Raw genomic sequence first — 19,640 nt, forward strand, 5'->3', positions numbered from 1 at the left:
AAAAAGAGATCGATTCTTAGTTGTGCAGCTGAAATCAAAACATCACTGACCTCTTGTGGCCACTTCAACTCAACGGTTTTGATAGTTGTTGTTTTCTGAGTGAGTCCTACCTGGTGTAGTTACTGGTGAAGACTTGATCTTTTAGTTCATTGATGGCAAGTGCCTGAAGACATACAGTTTGGTTGGGTTTCAGCTTAACTGCAAATATATATACATCCTCAAATGTGTTGAAAGATCTTTGATGGTCTTACATTGTAGCCATATCGGAAAATACTGGCCCACTTCAGCCAGGACATGCAGCTCAACATTGTATTCAGGTTCACCAGGAAACCCCCAAACACCTGAGAAAGCACAAAGGACAGGACAATCTGTGCTATGAATCCCATCTAGACATGATCTCCATCTCAGAAACTGACATTTACTTCCCATAACTGGAATTTGGAAACTGCTACATTTTCTCTGATTGTTTGTTACATTTGCTCACTATTATTGGCACAAAAGTGCAACAAAATAATCCATAAAATAATGTGTAAAAATCAAACCAAAAATTATTCAGACTGTTTTTAACTAGTGGGTGCAGGACACAATAGCTATTATATATAATAGGTGCAGGACATTTTTTAGGATTATTTAAGTTCAAAAGAACAGTATTTATCTTAAATATTTTTACTACTGTTAAAAAGTTGAGTCTGTACTGGGGGGGGGGGATATATTTTGAATATATTTATTCAGCAAGGATGCATTAAATTGTTCAAGTGACAGTATAGACATTTTAATGTTGCAAAAGCTTTATATTTCAGATAAATGTTGTTCTTTTGAAATTTTTATATTTATAAAATAATTCAGAATTTTTTTTTCAACATTGATCATGTTTTTAGAGCATTAAATCATCATAATACACTGATTTCTGAAGGATCATAATGACACTGAAGACTGGAGGAATGATGCTGAAAATTCCGCTTTGTATCACAGAAATAAATTACATTTTAAAATATATTCAAATAGAAAAATGTTATTTTAAATTGTAAAAATATTTCACAATAATGCTTAGCCTAGAAATCTAGACACACCCTAGCAGAATCAAATGTTATTTGCATGCAGGGTTGTCTAGCAACTCTCTGTTGGCTTGCAAGCTGGAAAAACCAAACTCTGGTCAGGCCAATCACATCATGTATAGAGTCGGTGGGCGGGCTTAACATAATGACGGCAGAGTTGCAACTAGTGGTGGGCGATACTGCAAAATTTGGTATTGATCCGATACCAAATACATATAGGGTCAGTATTGCTGATACCAATACGATACTTTTTACTTTACTTTAAAAAAAAATATTTAAAAAAATAGTGTAGGGGAGAGCAGTATGTCTAGCCTAGAAATCATGACGCCCCCTAGCGGCAGCAAATCTAATCTGCCGCGAGTGTCGTCTAGCAACTCTCAATACCCTGCTGAGATGTAAATGCCAAACTCTGGTCGGACCAATCACATCGTGTATACAGTCGGTGGGCGGGGCTTAACATAATGACGGCCGAGTTGCGCTTGCGTGCTACTAGTAAACACAGAAACTGGCGAACGGCGGCCTTTCGATTCAGCTTTGACGGTGACTCTGGAAGCCTTGGAGTTAAGCTTTTCTCTGAGAAAAGACCAAAGAACGGCACTGAAGTGTTCCTTAAAAAGGGAAGATGTGTTCGGAGTTTAGCCGACCGGATACGTCAAAAGTTTAATCTGTCAACTAGCTCTGCTTCACCGTCGTTGCTCTGGTTGGTGTAGCGCTATCCTAACGCGTGCAGAGGGAGTTTGAAAGAGAACCGTTTATCCCGCCCCTCAGATTGAGCCGTCAATGGGGAGTTTCCAGACCAAACATCATGATGAGGGTCTAGCTTGTCAGGCTACAGTATGTCATTATTTCTGAGGTGAATGAATGATCGATTCTCTAGGCAATATTTTTGTATTAATGTATTGAAGTCCACAAAATGTGTTTGTATAGGTTTGTAGTGTTGCCACAGTATTGAATGCTCTTTTTGCACGTATCAAGATGCAGTATTTTCATTTAGTGCTGTAAAATAGCTCCACACAACCCTTCTCTTCCTCTTGGCAATGCTGGTCTCTCATTCAATGTGCTATCAGCTTCGCTCCCTCAGCTCTCGCTGCTCCTCAGCGCTTTGTGTCAGTGAGTCACAGCAGAGCAGCAGGAGGAGGAGGAGTAGCAAAGTGGACCAGGATGTGAAAGCAGTGTTTTTGCTCAGGATTGTAGAGGTAGAACACACGAGCAAAAGTATAATGAACGTAGAGGAGAGATATTTAAATTAAAATATTGATTCAATTACAACTGTATCGATCTGATACCAATACCAGTGTTGGCATCGATACTATCGATATTTAGATCGATCTGCCCACCCCTAGTTGCAACGGGTTGAATTCCCTGCTACTTAAAAACAAATAAGATGGCCGCAACTCTGGAAGACTTGGAGTTGAGCTTTTCTTTTAAAAAAGAACAAAGAACAGCACTGAAATCATTCTTAAAAAAGGAAGATAAGATGTGTTCTGAGTTTTGCCAACTGGATACGGCAAAAGTTTAATCTATCAACTAGCTCCGCTTCACGTTGCTCGGGTTGGTTGTAGCGCTATCCTATCGTGTGCAGAGGGAGTTTAAAAGACAGCCGTTTATCCTGCCCGTCGGATTAAACCCTGCTAATGGTGAGTTCCCAGACCAAACATCTTGATGTGGGTCTAGCTTGTCAGGCTACTATTTGCTGTATTTTGGGTCAAAAAAATGCAGGCTAGATGAGCAGAAGAGACTTCTTTCAAAAACAATCAAAATAGTACAGTTTCCAAACTTTTGACCGGTAGTCTGTGTACACGCACACACACTTTTGAAATGTTAAAAAAGCAAACCCAACCAATAAGAAGCTGCAACATTGTAACTATCTGTTTTGTAACTAAGCAAACATCTAAAAAGCTCAGTGCCAGCATTTTTGATCATGCAGTATATCAAACGAAAGACCAGACCATCTGCTTTAAAAACAAAAAATGTTTTATTATAGCTTCCTGCATCCTTTTTTTTATCAACAATTAAATATAGGTATTTTTCATTAAAAAAAAACAATGTTTTCAGCAAAAAGCTGAGAAAGTTTAGTTTTTGTCAAAGACTAAGTCTAGATTGGATTCTGAACAACGATCAAAACACAGAGTGAGTAGATCGAGTCCATCAACACCCGCAAAGCGTCACAGACATATGCACAGTCATAGTCTGATGATGACATTATTTTACATATGCATTTGCTTACATATGATTGTATCAATGGTGGGGAAGAGTTAAAGCGAGACAAAGGTTAGAGGAACTAAAAGTGCAAGGTCTAGTGATAAGTTTTGGTTTAACTTTTTTTCTTACTTGAGCTCACGAGACGTCATGCACAAGACTCTGCAAAAGATGCAACCCATGATGGTTAAAATGGTCTATATAGGGAAAATATGGAAAAGTAGCACGGTATAATGGAAATGCTCTGTGTGAACCAGCCCCTAAGTAAATATCTTCTGTTCCACCAAACTCACCATCATAATGACATAAGGCAGTGCGATGAGGATGTTAGCCATGGCGAAGGAGCCCACGCTGGCACTGACCAAGAAGGCCAAGCTCACCGCTGACAGACTGATCATACTCAAGCTTAAACAGTACAAGAAAAACGCCTCCACATCAGGCTTCAGACCTGAGATCAGAAAAAATGGCACTTTAAAAGTTATTCATGTGATTTATGTTAATGCATGTCATTTTAGGAGATGCTATTGCTAATCATTTGTGACACAAATTGACACATTTCATTTTGGCCACTTGCTTCTGTGGCAAAACCCAGTGCGTTCTTGCTGTCTACATAGGGAGCTGTCTTTTTAGGTCTATCAACCCTTTTGTTATACACATTTTGTACAGCATCACACTTGATTTCAACATCATGTTGCATAGCTAATAACACCATACACTATTAAAACCATAACATTTACTATCTAGTTTATACAATGCTATCAATTTCTGACATTTCTCTTGCTTCATTCACCATTTTGTATTATTGTTGCAATTCATAATGGGATTGTCTTCTTGGAGAAGGATATATACAACATTTGGCCAGAGAAGGTATCATGGAAGCCAGAGCCACTACTTACCCATCATGAAGTATGGGATGGCAGAAAAGATGAAGACGGGGAGGATTCGGTTTGGAATAAGGTCAGCAAACACTTTAGACAGGAAGTAGACGGAGGTGCGGTAGAAACCACTCGAGTTCTCGTGGCTGAAGATGAGATGAACATGTGTTGATGGTCTTCATTTATTAGGAATAACAGGTTGGAAAGCTCATGTTCAGAGGCTGACTCACATGAAGAGCACTCTCTCGCTGATGAAGAGCTCCACCGCAGACAGATTGCCAAACACCATGTTGATGACCAGAAAAAAGAAAGCTCCCGTTCTAGAGAAAAAAGAGAAAAAAGAGAGAAAAAAGAGAGAAAAAAGAGAGAAAAAAGAAAACCATTCAATATGCATGTTATAAACATTTGATAATTACAGTGTTGACCTTCTCAGCTTCTGGGCCAAGTCCTGACTGATGCCAAACCAATCGGGTCTTATCACTACTTGGAGTTGATAATAATTTGTGGACTTGTCCACTCGCCGTTTGAGGATTGACCACAGGTTCTCTATCTATGGAATTGAGATCCAACCAAAATGTTAATGCAATGATCGCCGAGCCACTTCATGATCACTTGATTGCCTTGTGACATGATGCTCATCATGTTGGAAAATGCACAGAATAGATCACCATCAAATTGCTCCTGAATCATTGGGAGAAGTTGCTCTTGCAGGACGTGTTGATGCCATCCTTTATTCATGCAGTGTTTTTGGGGCAGAACTGTGAGAGAGCCTACTCCCGCATGAGAGCAACCCCACACATGGATGGTCTCAGGATGCTTTACTGTTGGTCTGACACAGGACTCGTGGTTGCGTTCACCTTTACTTCTCCGAAAAATCAAATTTCCAGATGTTCGAAACAGACAGAAAGGGGTTTCATCAGAGAAAATAACTTTCACCCAATCTTCACACCAATCTTCTGCTGTCCAATCCTTCTACTTCCTGCAACATGGAAGTACAAGGTAAAGGTGCAAGGTGAAGAACATTCTTTGCTGCCCTTCTTGTTGTTCAAATTCCTCAATGTGACTCAATGTTAGGGTGACCACCCGTCCCGCTTTGCGTTGTACCACTCAGCATTTTCACCTCTTGTCCCGCACGTCGCATATTGAGAAAATGTCCCGCATTTTCATCAGTCTGTTGGTTTTTAATAATCAAATTAAGAAAACCTGCTTGTGTTCTTTAGCCCTTTTAAGAAAGCCTTTATTTATTATTTTTGCGGCATAGGTTTTTACCTATATTTAACAACACTTCCGTCAGAAGTAACATCCTGCCTTACACAAATACAACAGCTGTTTTTTAAAGGTGTCATGAACTGGCTTTTTTATTTTTTATACTGTTGTCTGAAGTCAACTAATGATGTTCGTGTGGTTTTTACATTAAAAAACATCATAACCAATAAGTAATAGGCTATTTTCTACACTGGTTTTGAGGCTCTCTCCAAAACACTGGGTTCTGATGGGCACGCACTGGAGACTTGGAAGTAAACGCCCACGGCTAGGATTGGATAAGATTTGTATATTTAATGAGCTTCAGCTCCGATATCAGTTCACGAGGGAGAGGAGAGAATGAGGGAGATGCGACAACCAGAATGATTTTCTCGATCACAGGGCTTGTAAACGTCTTTATCAAACAAACACAATGATTTATTTATTTCTCATCGACCCACGATTGATTGAACTATTATTTTTATATTACACATAGCCTGCAAGATTGGTCGATATAAGAGCCAGTGTTCAATACTATCTGCTAACCTTAGCTTGATTCACAATGCTAAGCTTGTAATACAGTTTTTAATTCCAGTGGTACTGGTGGATTTCCGTGGGAAATTCAAGCATAGCTTTGCGTCATTGTGTCACATCTGTACACATAAAGAAGGAGTCCCGGTAAGTAGGCTATGTTGCATGTGAGGATATGGAGGGGGAGATTTATAGCCTTTTATCACATTGCTTGATATAATTATAACTTTTGAATCTGATGGTAGATCCAGAAAGTTTCAGACAATCAACAGTGACAGCAGGAGATTCACCCGTTGTAAAGTGCAAAGACTTTGGACTTTGGAGTGGCTACAGAAAAAAGAGAACTGCAACAGGGCCGACGCGAAAACTTCGGCTTTTTAAAGATGGCGTGAACTCCGTGTTTTGAAGGGGGGGATTTTTCCGCTTAATTCATATTTCATACAGTTACAGAGTTATCTTTTTTGTGCCTTAATGTAATCACGCAAAGCTAATGTAGTTAACATTAACAGTTTGAAAACAAAGTATAATTTGCACGGTTTGACGTGATATGATAAGCGAAAGTAAGATTAATCATAACGATTTATTGCAATGCTTTCTTTTTTCCCCTTGGTCAGAACAAACGGATGCTAGCTACTTACTTGTTCAGATAACATTTTCCGTTAAAAAATTCTTATTGGTCATACTTTCAAACAGCAGAATCTGTGAATCTGAATGACAATATCCACATCGGCACAGTGACTGACAGTCCTTCTCTGGACAGCCGCATTTTCTCGAGCGGCTGGAGGCGTATCGTGTGGGCCGAGCTAAAGAATGACGAGCGCGCCCAGCTATTGCATGAGAGCGTCTGAAAGCTGCGACATCCTCAAGCGTGGAAAAGAAAACGTTACCCTAAATAAACCATGGCTATCAATCAGATTCAACTAATACATATATGATCCAGAATCAGATCCGGAGGATGAAATAAATTGAACAGGAGAAACAGCAACAGCAGGACGTCCGTCTCTGTGGTATGTACTGTATTTAGTGGCTTGTCAACATTTGCGTTTGTTTACTCGTGGTATATGATGACATGATTTGATTTATGGACTATTGTATGCGACTAAACCTTAGCAGTAGTAAGCAAAACGGTTTTGCACGTCAGATAGTGTATAGAAAAAGTGACAGTCTAGTCATAATTCATATACCAGGAATGCAAATTTAAAAATAGTGGCAAAAAAGTTAAGTTAGGTCCTAATGAACACTCATTTTGAGCCATGGATCTGGTAGCAGGTTCTCACCTGTTCTGAAGAGCCTCTGGTAAAGTGTGTGGGATCTGGTAGTAGATCAGTCCCACTAAAATACCAAAGAAAATGTTGAGGAACAGTTGGGCATAGGACGTCTGAGGATTCCTCAAGATGTTTCTTACAGTGCGGCCACTCACCAAAAGGAGCTGCAACGTAGACATAAGCTCATCACAAATGTAAAGAGGTCAGGTCACCTTTATTTATATAGCGTTATTTTTTACAATACAGACTTCAATTCTGCTGTAAAAAATAACCATTATTCAGTTGTAGTGCAGTGTTGTAGTGCAGTGTTGATTAAGTTTAGTTCAATAACTGTGTAAAGTAAAGTTCATAAATGTTGAAGGTCATCCATTGATATTATTCTTGGTTATCTTCCGACGAGTTAACATAGGAAATCAAAACATTTGCTTTTACGTACCTGGTAATAGAAAGGTGTGGCGTAACCAACCCGGTCACCTTTAGTGACCTCAGAGTCAAGGCCATCAGTAATCTGACTGAGTCTGTCTTTGACTGTGATGAAATGTGAGGACTGTCTGTAAATTACTGCCAGAGGGTTCTCATTTTCCACCATCTCCTCACTGCTGATACACTTTTCTGTAAACATAAGAAATATGAATAGTTAGCTTATCACATAGTAGCCCATAATATTTTAAAGTTAAGATGACTAAAAAAACAAACAAGAAATGTTCATGTGAAGTACCAAAAATGATATACAGTAGTGGCCAAAAGTGATGTCCACATGGGATATTTCTTTTTAATGACCATACAAGTTTGAGTAAAACATCAATATACACTATATTGCCAAAAGTATTGGGACAGTCCTCCAAATTCAGGTCTTCCAATCACTTCCTTGGCCACAGGTTTATAATATCAAGCACCTAAGCATGCAGACACTTCTACAAACATTTGTGAAAGAATGTGTCGCTCTTAGGAGCTCAGCTAATTCAAGCTTGGTATTATAATAACGTGAAAGCAATTGGGAACAACAACAAAACCACGTGATCAGCATGTTGAGGTGCACAGTGTGTGGAAGTTGCCAAATTTCTGCGGTCAATAGCTACAGATCTCTAAATTTTCTGTGGCACTTCAGATTAGTACAAGAACAGTGTGTAGAGAGCTTCATGGAATGAGTTTTCATGGCTGAGCAGCTGTATACAAGCCCTCCAGAATAATAATCATACACAGTGTGTTAAAGGTCCCGTTCTTCGCATGTTTTCGAAGCTTTGATTTTGTTTACAGTGTGCAATATCACATGAGTTCATGTTTCGCGTGTAAAAAAACTATTTTTCACACAACTGACTTATCTGTTCAGCGCTGTTTCCCCTGTCCTTAAAACGGCCTGATGATTTCCTTGTTCTATGAAGTCCCTCCTTCAGAAACACGTAACGAGTTCTGATTGGGCAAGGGCTTCCCGTGTTGTGATTGGACAGCAGCTTAGCGCACTTTGCCCGGAAAGGTCCCGCCTCTTACCATAACGGGGAGATGCAAGCGCTGAATGCGCGCTCTTCTCCACGTGGGAGAGCAACAAGACCACGCCCCCTATTTTGCGTGTTCTTGTGGGCGGAGGGTTAGTCAACAAACGGTTCTAGTGACGTCATTACATCCCTGCACTTCCTGCTGTAGTCCAAACCGGCCGTTCGCTGTAGGCTTTGAAAGGGAACTTCTGTTAAATAAAATATCTCCCTTGGTATTGAACTTTGAGCTTTATAATTTTACAGGTATTATTTATGCTCTAACAGCAACATTACACACTAACTAAAGTTTGAAAGATGGAATCGTGAAGAACGGGACCTTTAATAGGCCAGAGGAGAACTGGCACCCCGACTGAGTCTGTTTCTCCCAAGGTTTATTTTTCTCCATCATGCCCTGATGGAGTTTTGGTTCCTTTGGTCGCCTTTGGCTTGGCTTGCTAAGTTGGGTTCACTAAAATTATGATCCAAGTTATTCAGCTAAATATACAAATTGAATTTATTAATTAGGTTTTATTTAATTTTATAAACTATCCAAATCAATTTAGCCAAATCAAATTTTGTAGCAATTTTGTCCTGTTTAACACTGTGAAGCTGCTTTGAAACAATCGTCATTGTAAAAGCGCTAATTAAATAAAGTTGATTGATTGATTGATTGACAAGATAAGGCTACTTAAAGACTCGAATGGTAATAGTTTTCAGCCATATGATCCTATTGTATAGCTACTTTTACCACACTATCTAGATAGTCAGCTAGCTCACTATTCTAGAATGATGGTCAACTATTTGCGATTTTCAATGATTTTAAAATACACATTAGGCTTTAAATGATTATTAATTTATGTAAATATGTACTACTTTAACGACAAGACAATGAAACTGTAACTAGTTGTAGAAAAAAACGAATAAAACACCTGCCACAGTAGAAATTAGTCTCTTATCTGCCATTTTTAACGGTTATGGCACGCCCATCTCCGGCACTTGGGTATCAAAATTATTCCCAAACTTCCCAGTGGTAAACATGACATCAGAGGGCGTTCATGTACAATTTTTACCTCGGAAACTCATATTTACGATAATTCCGATAGCACGTGAAGGCAGCATTACACAGATGTTTGATGTGAGCTTCAAAAGTAAGCTGCGATTCCATTCTGACCCCCAGATTGGTGACTGTGGAATGACCTGATCAGAGAAAGCAATGCTGGGAGTGCCGACTAGGATAGCTTCAGTCTTGGAGCTGTTTAGCTGCAGAAAGTTTGGTTTCATCCACGCCTTTATCTCATCCAGGCAAGAGACCAAAGTGGATGATGTGAGGTCAGCAGAGGTGGATGAACTTAAGGTAAAGTTAAGTATCATCAGCATAGCAGTAAAAAGAAATCCCATGCCGGCTGATGAGACGGCCAAGGGGGAGCATGTAGAGGATGAACAGGGTGGGGCCGAGCACTGAGCCTTGAGGGACACCGCAGGTGACGTTGTGTGACAGGGATGTAGCTTCTCCAAGCTGGTTGATTATTCAACAAGAGAAATATGCAGGTATCCATCATTGTGCAACACAATTCGGATACCACATTTCAACTAACAGTGCTTGACGGTTTCGTAGTGAAGAGGGTTTTTAGTGCAATTTTGAACTCATTGCTGAAAATGATGGATACAGCGCGACCTGGAACCCGCCCATTCTGGCAACACTGAGCACGAGATCACTGAGTGCGTGATCAGTTAGTAACTGAACCATGGAAACTTTGCGTAGGCAGCGCCCGCCATGTTCATTCACGACTGTCTCCATTAGTGCTCTGCTCGCCTGCTGCGTCACTAGGTTAGGTTGCGGTGCATTCAAAAAACTATATTTATTTACATAAGTAAATTTATTTACATAAGATATTTATTTCGAGTCATTCTCAAATCCGAGTAAATAAATAAATAAATAAAATATATTTATATTTGATTAAAAAATACAGTAGAAATGGTAATATCATGAAATATTATTATAAAAAAAAAAAATTATATATATATATAATATTATTAGGGGCCAAGCACCGAAGGTGCGGAGCCCCTCTTGAAATCGTTAGATTTCTTATTATTATTATTCCGCCATGGAAGTCTATGGCAGCCCATAGAACCATTTGCGGTTTTTGTATTTGGTACACTGATAGAGGTCAGTACCAATAGTAAACAGACCAAATTTGGAGTCTCTAAACCCTTCCCTCTAGCGCCACCAACTGTCCAAAGTTTCACTCATGTTTATGCAAATAACTTTTGAACCATAACGCCGCATTCACACGGGGCGTAGGCATTAATGCTTCCCATTTACTTTGAATGGGTGACATCATCCGTTGCCGAACTGAATTGTGGGATCCGTCGCGGCGCTTCACTCGCGTTGAAAGCGGCAGAAGTTGAAGAATTCTCAACTTTTCAAGCGCCAGCGCAGGCGTCATCCAATCAGATCGCCGTATGCAAATATCCTACAGCAGACGCTAGCCAATTGCGTTCATTACAGGTCCGTGAACCATCCAGACCATAGACCGTTAAAAATCCAGACACAGCTACCGGACCACTACGTGATATTCTTCCCGCTGTCGGCGCTTTTTCAGGATTTAATGTACTTAACAGCTTCGTGCACCTGTGCAGTGCGCTGACAACAACTACACGGGCAATCGCACTCGCACATACAACCAAATCGGCATCCATTTCGTCTTACAGACTAGCTGTCATAAAAAGGCGCTTTTTTGTGTTGTGTTTTGGTCCAAGCGGCAAGTTAATGTGATTGGCTGTTGTCACTATGACGATCGCGTCAGCACCCATCTTCAGCCACGCCCTCCGTCAAGCGTTAACGCCTACGCCCCGTGTGAATGCGCCGTAAGGGATAGAAACAAAATTCTTTTTTCCTCTGATTCCTTGGCTCAAGCCAATTCGATTGCACCCTATGACGTCATTTTCCATTATGTAAATTTTCCCGCCATTTTTAATTAACTGAAAACCAACTTTTTCAAACTCGTCCTAGACCGTAAGTCCGATTTACACGAAAATTTAACCAGATCATCTTCAGACCATGCTGACAAAAAGTTATGGAATTCAAGTTCATCAAGTTCATCAAATCGTTTTTGATTAACGCGCGAACAAATTTTAGGTAGCGCTTGCGAAAACACACTAAAGGCTATATCTCCGCAACGCTTTGTCGTATTCAAACCAAACTTGATACGTGTCATCACAAGCATGACCTGAGGCAACATGCAGCGTTTCGGCGCAGCGCCCCCTTCTGGTCAGGAGATAAAAATGGCTATTTTGGCTTATAACTTCTGAACCGCTTATCCAAAAATCATAAAATTGGTCTCATTAGATTCAGGGCGTCATTTCGAGTCGAATGATATCAGATTTTACCATGTCGGCTATTTTGGTCGTCGGCCATTTTGAATAATGTGCTAAAATGCTGTATTTTACGAATGCATAAACGGATCGTTACGAAACTTGGTTTGGGTCATCACCACGATGCCCTGAAGTAGCATAAAAAGTTTCAAAACAGCGCCACCTAGTGGATAATTTTTTTTTTTCAAATGCTTATAACTTTGGGTGTGGTTGACATATTTTGATGGGAGTAACTTTTTTGTACTCCTGAATCCTTGCTGAGTCCAACGATACCAAATTTGTCAGGTTTTGATGTACGGTTTGTGCAGCGTGGTAATTAAGTGCTTATAAAACATTAGCTGATATCTTGGAAACCGCTAGTCCGATCGAGACGAAACCAGCGTCAGAAAATCGGAAACATAGGTCGATAGCAAAATGTTAAAGCCCAAATCTCAAAATATTGATAGTAAGGGGTAGTAAAATCCAATCAAAGTCATGTGTCAGTCATTTTGTATGTGTTTTTTCACATAAATGTCTATAACTCCAAAACAAAATGAGATATTTCCACCAAAATTGACACACACTTCTATGGGCTCACTCCGAGGACACACAAAAAAATTGGTATGATTGTGCCACTTGGTGGCGCTATAAATAAACAAAACACGTAATTGTCTCTTTTTTTGCTGAAAAAATTATCTCCAAATGACTTATTTTTGCAGTTGGTCTGCTGCTGGCTTCCTTGTTTGCTTTTCTTGTGCTTGGCCCCGATAATGGCTGCTTGCAGCTATATTTATTATTATTATTTTATGTAATCTATTCCTGTGAATTTTCAACATCATTACTCCAATCAATTTAATGTGTCCTTGATGAATAAAAGTATACATTTCTGATAAAAACACAAAAAAACAGCACCTGATTTATGCTTGTGAAATTGAGGAAGAATAGTTCCATTTGTGACATCCAGGAAAAAGTCTGCTGGGTTGTTGAATGGCTCAAACTTGTAACCTATGAAACAGTGACACAAGTTTGAGAATCATAGTAGACATGCAATTAAACATTTAGTGAATCATTGCTCATTTGCATTAGATTTTTGGATTATCATTAATATGTTTGGTCAGTACCCAATTCATCAAAGTAGGTAATGGCTTGGTCGGCTGCCCCTGCATAGATGATTTCTCCTTTATTCATGAGGGTGAGGTGGTCAAATTGGCGGAAGATGGAGTAGCGTGGCTGGTGAATGGAGAAGATGACAGTCTTGCCCCTTTTGGAGAGCCTGAGTAACAAAATATCAAGTGTTATACTAGTTCAAATGGGCTCCAAGTAAATGATCAAAACATCAATAAATCCCTAACTTGCCCATGATCAACAGTGACCAAAAAAACACCTTGTACGTGACTTAACTTTGCATTTGAAGTGGAATGTGTTTTCTTCTGACAGCTAAAGTGAAAAAATGTTACACGTTTAGCAACTTGCTGGGAGTTTCAATTCAACTTAAACTCATCTGTGACAGGCTGTCATTTACCACACATTATTTTGACTTGTACCTCAATTTGAAGCACAGTATATGTGAATGCATTTCAATGGGTGTCTATGGAAAGAATGCACCAGGGGGTTTCAAAGCTTGTACTTAAAAAAAAAAAAAAACACTTCATACAATGGTTTGAAAGATCAAACCACACTTTTATGAAACAGGTCAAGTATCCTACAGCTTTTTGTTGCCTTAGCATATTAACCCTATAAAGCCTACTGTATCATATATAATAGACACATTTCTAATGTCTCTAAATTATCAACATGATTAAAACTTTGCTGAAAAACCTATATATATATATATATATATATATATATATATATAAATCCGGCTTTTGAGTATAATAATAATTGCTATATAATTGTATATATAATTGCTATTAGAATTTCATGCACTTCACAGAGCTGGATTAAGGTGAGCATTTGTAGGTAAAATTATTATTATTTTTCTGAAAATGACTGATTGTTTTACTACAGAAGAGCCTTATTCATCGGTTGGGTCATGTGGAGCCCTTTGAAGCTGCCTCAATATGGATTTTGGACTGTCAAAATGGCCTACATTGGGAATCATTCACTTGCACTGCATGGAGAAAAATCCTGGAATAGTTTCCCTCCAAAACCTTAATTTCTCTTCCGCTGAGAAAATAAAGTTATATACATCTTGGCCTTGTGTTGAGTAAATAATCAAGAATGTTTTGGGTGAGTGATTTCTGGGTGAGCTATCAATTGCTTTAAGCTGGACTTAGAGAAAGGTTTTTTTTAAAGCCTCACTTGTAGTGAACCTAGAACAGTGTATAGAACCTAAAACCTATAACAGTGCAGGAAGTGGGTATATTTGATAAGAGTCTGAGGTACTTCTGCAGTAGTTCCATAATTGAGTTGGCAGTGTTGGCGTCCAGGCCTGTGGTTGGCTCATCCAGGAACAGGAGAGAGGGGGCGGTGATGAGCTCCATACCGATGCTGCACCTCTTCTTCTCTCCACCAGAAACACCTCGCAAAAACATCGTCCCAATCTGAGAGAAAAACAAGTCCATATAAAGTCCAGCTAGTATGAAAGGACACATACCTATGACATAATGCCCAACCGCATTGTTGTTGATTTAGAAATAGTTTTTGTGTGACTGAATCACACGTGACCTTGACCCAGTCTCAAGAGAAGATGCTTTGTTCATACCAACACAACAAATCATTTGCAACATTCCTCTTCATGATTACCTTAGTGTCTGCGCAATCTTTGAGGCCGAGCTCCTGGATGACGGATTCAACCCTCTTCTCTTTGTCGGATGAGGAATACTCCTTTCGGGACAAACGAAGATTGGCGGAGAATGCCAAGTTCTCTCTTATGGTCAGAGTTCCCATCAGAATGTCATTCTGAAAGACAGTGAAGTATTATTTCATCATATTTGCTTCCAATTATATAGCAGTTCTTATACAAAATACTGTGTAAAATGAAACATTATATGCACTACTGTTTAAAGGTTTGGAGTCAGTTTTTTTTTTTTGAATAGCAAAGAAACATAAAATACACAGTAAAGACATTTATAATGTTAAAAAAGATTTCTATTACAAATAAATGCTGTTCTTTTGAACTTTCTATTCATCAGAATTCATTAAAAAAATCCTGTAAAAAGGTATCACAGATTCTGCAAAAATATGAAGCAGCACAACTGATTTCAACATTGAAAATAATAAGAACATTTTCTTGAGCACCAAATCATCCTATTAGAATGATTTCTGAAGGATCATGTGACACTGAAGACTGGAGTAATGATGTTGAAAATTCAGCTTTGATCACATAAATAAATAAATAAATAAATAAATAAATAAATAAATAAATAAATAAATATAAAAATATTACACACACACACACACACACACACACCTCTCTCTCTCTCTCTCTCTCTCTCTCTCTCTCTCTCTCTCTCTCTCTCTATATATATATATATATAGTATAATATATTACACACACATATATACATCTGTCTTCATATATACATGTTATGTATGTGTGTGTGTTATATATTTTTATATTATATTTTTTATGTGTAATATATATACACACAAATTGTATAGTCATTTTAAATTGTAAAAATATTTTACAATATCATGTTTTACTGTATTTACTGTCACTGACCCCAGTAATGTATATATCATTTCTTTAGTAATGTGCCTTTTGGATAACTTAAGTAATTGATTAAAAATATTTAGAAAGCGACAGTTTTGTCTCCCCACCTGAACTACATATGCAGAGCAGAGCCTGAGGTCAGAGGTCACGATTGTGTTGTCAACTAGAACTTGACCTGATTTTAAGCCCTTAGGGTCTTTCCGTCCTGCGATCACATCCAGAAGCCTAAAGACAGACACGCTAAAATTAATAGCATATATTATATTCAGATAACTATATAAAACTGAACACTTAAATGGATAGGACACCTAACAACAACGGACTTCCACTGCAGTCTTAGAGGATTGGCACAAAATAAAAATAATGACAGAATCACATTTTTGGCCTTTTAAGAGATGCTTGAAAGTGGACGATCTCACTGTGCAGTGACTAATACTAAATTATTTTTTTAAAGATTTTAAAGCTGCTGTCCGTACCTTTTGGGTGTACAAGAGTTACAAAAATGTTATAATGAGAATGTACAACATAAATCCATTTTCCAAACCGTGTTTTAGTTGTACCCTGGATCATTATGGTACACTTATAATAAGTGTTTATATTGGGACTATTTCAGAGCGGTCTGGTAGGAGCCGCTGCGGAGGAGCACAGTCCCTGCTTGACTCACCATAGACATAAACAGAGAGAAGTAGAGGTTCTTCCGCAAGACACATGCAGTTCTGTTTAGTAACCACTAGAGTGCAAAAAGTTACGGACTGCAGCTTTAAATATAAACCTGTATTTGTGATATGTTTCCTTAAAATGAAACTCATATTGAAATTTTGACTAATGCAATTAGAGTCAGATATTTTTAGCATCCAAATACAATAAAAAAAGACAAATGTGCTTACGATGTCTTTCCACTTCCAGTAGGGCCCATTATAGCATTCATTCCGGGGTTTATGATGCCACTGCAACAGATTGAAAACACCAAAAAAGAACATCATTTTTTGGACTGCCATCAACTAGACAAGGATTTCTTCGGATTGCAGGCAGCTGTGACCTGTATATCACTGTTTCTTCTTAATACAATTGATTTTACAGCTGATATTAACTAAAATACCCATTAACATTAACTAACATTAAAAGTTATAAGCGTTATAAGCGTCAATGATGTATAAGGATTTTCAACAGGCCAATTTTAAAATACAAAAAATAATGTATTGCAATTGTTCAAACTAAGAATGTTGTGTACACATACATTCATTTTAAAATTTCAAAATAAGTCATTTTACTGCTTTTTTATCTAGATTAATTGGCCGTGGCCTTAAAGCTACACTGTGTAACTTTTTAGTTTATTCTTAGCTAAAAACATTCAATGGCACCGTGTCGAATGTGAAGAGGGCGATTGCCATGTTAATGTTGGACTAAATCGGCCACCGTAGGAGTCCAAACGAAATCAGAATTGAGAGGAACAGAAACTATTATTCCTGGATGGTCATATACCTTTACACCGCTAGATGGGGGAAAATATCACACAGTGTAGCTTTAATTTATTTATAACTATTTACGTAAAAAAGGCAGCGTGTTAACTCAAGAGCAAGAGCATAGTATCTTGCCAGGAGAATAGAAAGGTGTGTTAATTAAATGTTTGTTCACAAGAAGGCCACAAGTGTGACCCTTAACCCCTGCCTTTAAAGTTGTCCAAATTAAGTCCTTAGCAATGCATATTACTACTAAAAATACATTTTTATATACTTATAAAATGTACAAAATATCTTCATGGAACTTGATCTTTACTTTACCTAATGATTTTTGGCATGAAAGAAAAATTGATCATTTTGACCCATTGTTGGCTGTGGCCAAAAATATACCCTTGAGACTTATGACTGGTTTTGTGCTCCAAAAATGTGCATTTACTTAAAACTGCTCCTGATAAGGAATATTACATGATTATACAAGAGATCTTATTTCTGATCAAAATTAAATCAAAATTATTATTTTTCTGTCATCTCTGTTTTCAAGTTAAATGAAATGGAAATGTTGCACTTGTTTGCAATTTGATTTTTATAAAACAATTATAAAATGTTTATGTTCATTAAAGCTACACTGTGTGATATTTTCCCCCATCTAGCGGTGTAAAGGTATATGACCATCCAGAGAATATTAGTTTCTGTTTCTCTCAATTCTGATTTCGTTTTAACTCCTACGGTGGCCGATTTAGTCCAAGACTAGCATGGCAATCCCCCTCTTCACATTCGACACGGTGCCATCAAGTGTTAAAACACGAAAGGCGAAGCTTGAATTTACGGGTATGTCCCTCTTTGGCTAATGTACTTTCAAGATGGAGGAGCAACATGGCGACCGGCATTCGAACCCCTCACCCGTATGGATTTTCAATGGAATATCATAAACTTACGAGAATACTTTATTACTTAAAAGAAGTAAATATACATTAATAAGCACATATATTTTTGAAATAACTAAGTGTTTTTAGCTAAGAATAAACTAAAAAAGTTACAGTGTAGCTTTAATAATGAATGCATAATTACTCATAATTAAATTTTTAACTCTGTTATATTGCAGCCATTTGCTAATGAAAAGCATGCATTCAAATGATTGTGACTCAACCATGACTGTTGACATATGAAAAGTCCTCACGTCTCCTGCACAGCCTGGAACATGACGTGTGTCATGAGAGTTACCGTTACTCACAGTATGTGATGTCCATGTACTGAACTCTTATTATTTCACTATGGTAAGGTTAATTACATTTTTCATTCTAGGGCACCTTTTAAAAAAATGTAACCTGAAAATTGATTGGTGAATTAAAGTGTTTTTAATACAAAAAAATGTCAACCTTCAAATAATTATGTTCAGTTATGCACTCAATACTTTGTGGGGAATCCTTTTGCAGAAATGACTGCTTCAATGCGGCGTGGCATGGAGGCGATCAGCCTGTGGCACTGCTGAGGTGTTATGGAGGCCCAGGATGCTTCGATAGCGGCCTTAAGCTCATCCAGAGTGTTGGGTCTTGCGTCTCTCAACTTTCTCTTCACAATATCCCACAGATTCTCTATGGGGTTCAGGTCAGGAGAGTTGGCAGGCCAATTGAGCACAGTAATACCATGGTCAGTAAACCATTTACCAGTGGTTTTGGCACTGTGAGCAGGTGTCAGGTCGTGCTGACAAACGAAATCTTCATCTCCATAAAGCTTTTCAGCAGATGGAAGCATGAAGTGCTCCAAAATCTCCTGATAGCTAGCTGCGTTGACCTGCCCTTGATAAAACACAGTGGACCAACACCAGCAGCTGACATGGCACCCCAGACCATCACTGACTGTGGGGAGTTGACACTGGACTTCAGGCATTTTGGCATTTCCTTCTCCCCAGTCTTCCTCCAGACTCTGGCACCTTGATTTCTGAATAACATGCAAAATTTGCTTTCATCCGAAAAAAGTACTTTGACCACTGAACAACAGTCCAGTGCTGCTTCTCTGTAGCCCAAAGGTGGCTTGACCTGGGGAATGGGTCCGCAGGTCCCCCAAGGTCTGGAATCGGTCCTTCTCCAAAATCTTCCTCAGGGTCCGGTCACCTCTTCTCGTTGTGCAGCGTTTTTTGCCACACTTTTTCCTTCCCACAGACTTCCCACTGGGGTGCCTTGATACAGCACTCTGGGAACAGCCTATTCGTTCAGAAATTTCTTTCTGTGTCTTACCCTCTCGCTTGAGGGTGTCAATGATGGCCTTCTGGACAGCAGTCAGGTCGGCAGTCTTACCCATGATTGCGGTTTTGAGTAATGAACCAGGCTGGGAGTTTTTAAAAGCCTCAGGAATCTTTTGCAGGTGTTTAGAGTTAATTAGTTGATTCAGATGATTAGGCTAATAGCTCGTTTAGAGATCCTTTCATGATATGCTCATTTTTTGAGACAGGAATTTTGGGTTTTCATGAGCTGTATGCCAAAATCATCAGCATTAAAACCATAAAAGACCTGAAATATTTCAGTTGGTGTGAAA

At 38.7% G+C, this 19,640-nt stretch overlaps 1 protein-coding gene across 1 annotated transcript in view; it reads right to left on the reverse strand.

The window, feature by feature from the left end:
* abcg2c (ATP-binding cassette, sub-family G (WHITE), member 2c) overlaps positions 1-19,640 on the reverse strand; it is a 30,281-nt gene that overhangs the window by 3,508 nt on the left and 7,133 nt on the right. Inside the window, exons 3-15 of the mRNA XM_067421756.1 lie at positions 16,536-16,595; positions 15,756-15,873; positions 14,739-14,894; positions 14,379-14,536; positions 13,115-13,266; positions 12,906-12,998; positions 7,604-7,779; positions 7,180-7,331; positions 4,360-4,449; positions 4,151-4,275; positions 3,548-3,702; positions 252-341; positions 111-163 (exon numbers count right to left, since the gene is read on the reverse strand). Of these exons, the coding sequence (XP_067277857.1) occupies positions 111-163; positions 252-341; positions 3,548-3,702; positions 4,151-4,275; positions 4,360-4,449; positions 7,180-7,331; positions 7,604-7,779; positions 12,906-12,998; positions 13,115-13,266; positions 14,379-14,536; positions 14,739-14,894; positions 15,756-15,873; positions 16,536-16,595 (1,578 nt within the window). The remainder of the gene's footprint in view (positions 1-110; positions 164-251; positions 342-3,547; positions 3,703-4,150; positions 4,276-4,359; positions 4,450-7,179; positions 7,332-7,603; positions 7,780-12,905; positions 12,999-13,114; positions 13,267-14,378; positions 14,537-14,738; positions 14,895-15,755; positions 15,874-16,535; positions 16,596-19,640) is intronic.

Source organism: Pseudorasbora parva, chromosome 17 (genome assembly GCF_024679245.1).
Source record: "Pseudorasbora parva isolate DD20220531a chromosome 17, ASM2467924v1, whole genome shotgun sequence".
Lineage (NCBI taxonomy): Eukaryota > Metazoa > Chordata > Actinopteri > Cypriniformes > Gobionidae > Pseudorasbora > Pseudorasbora parva.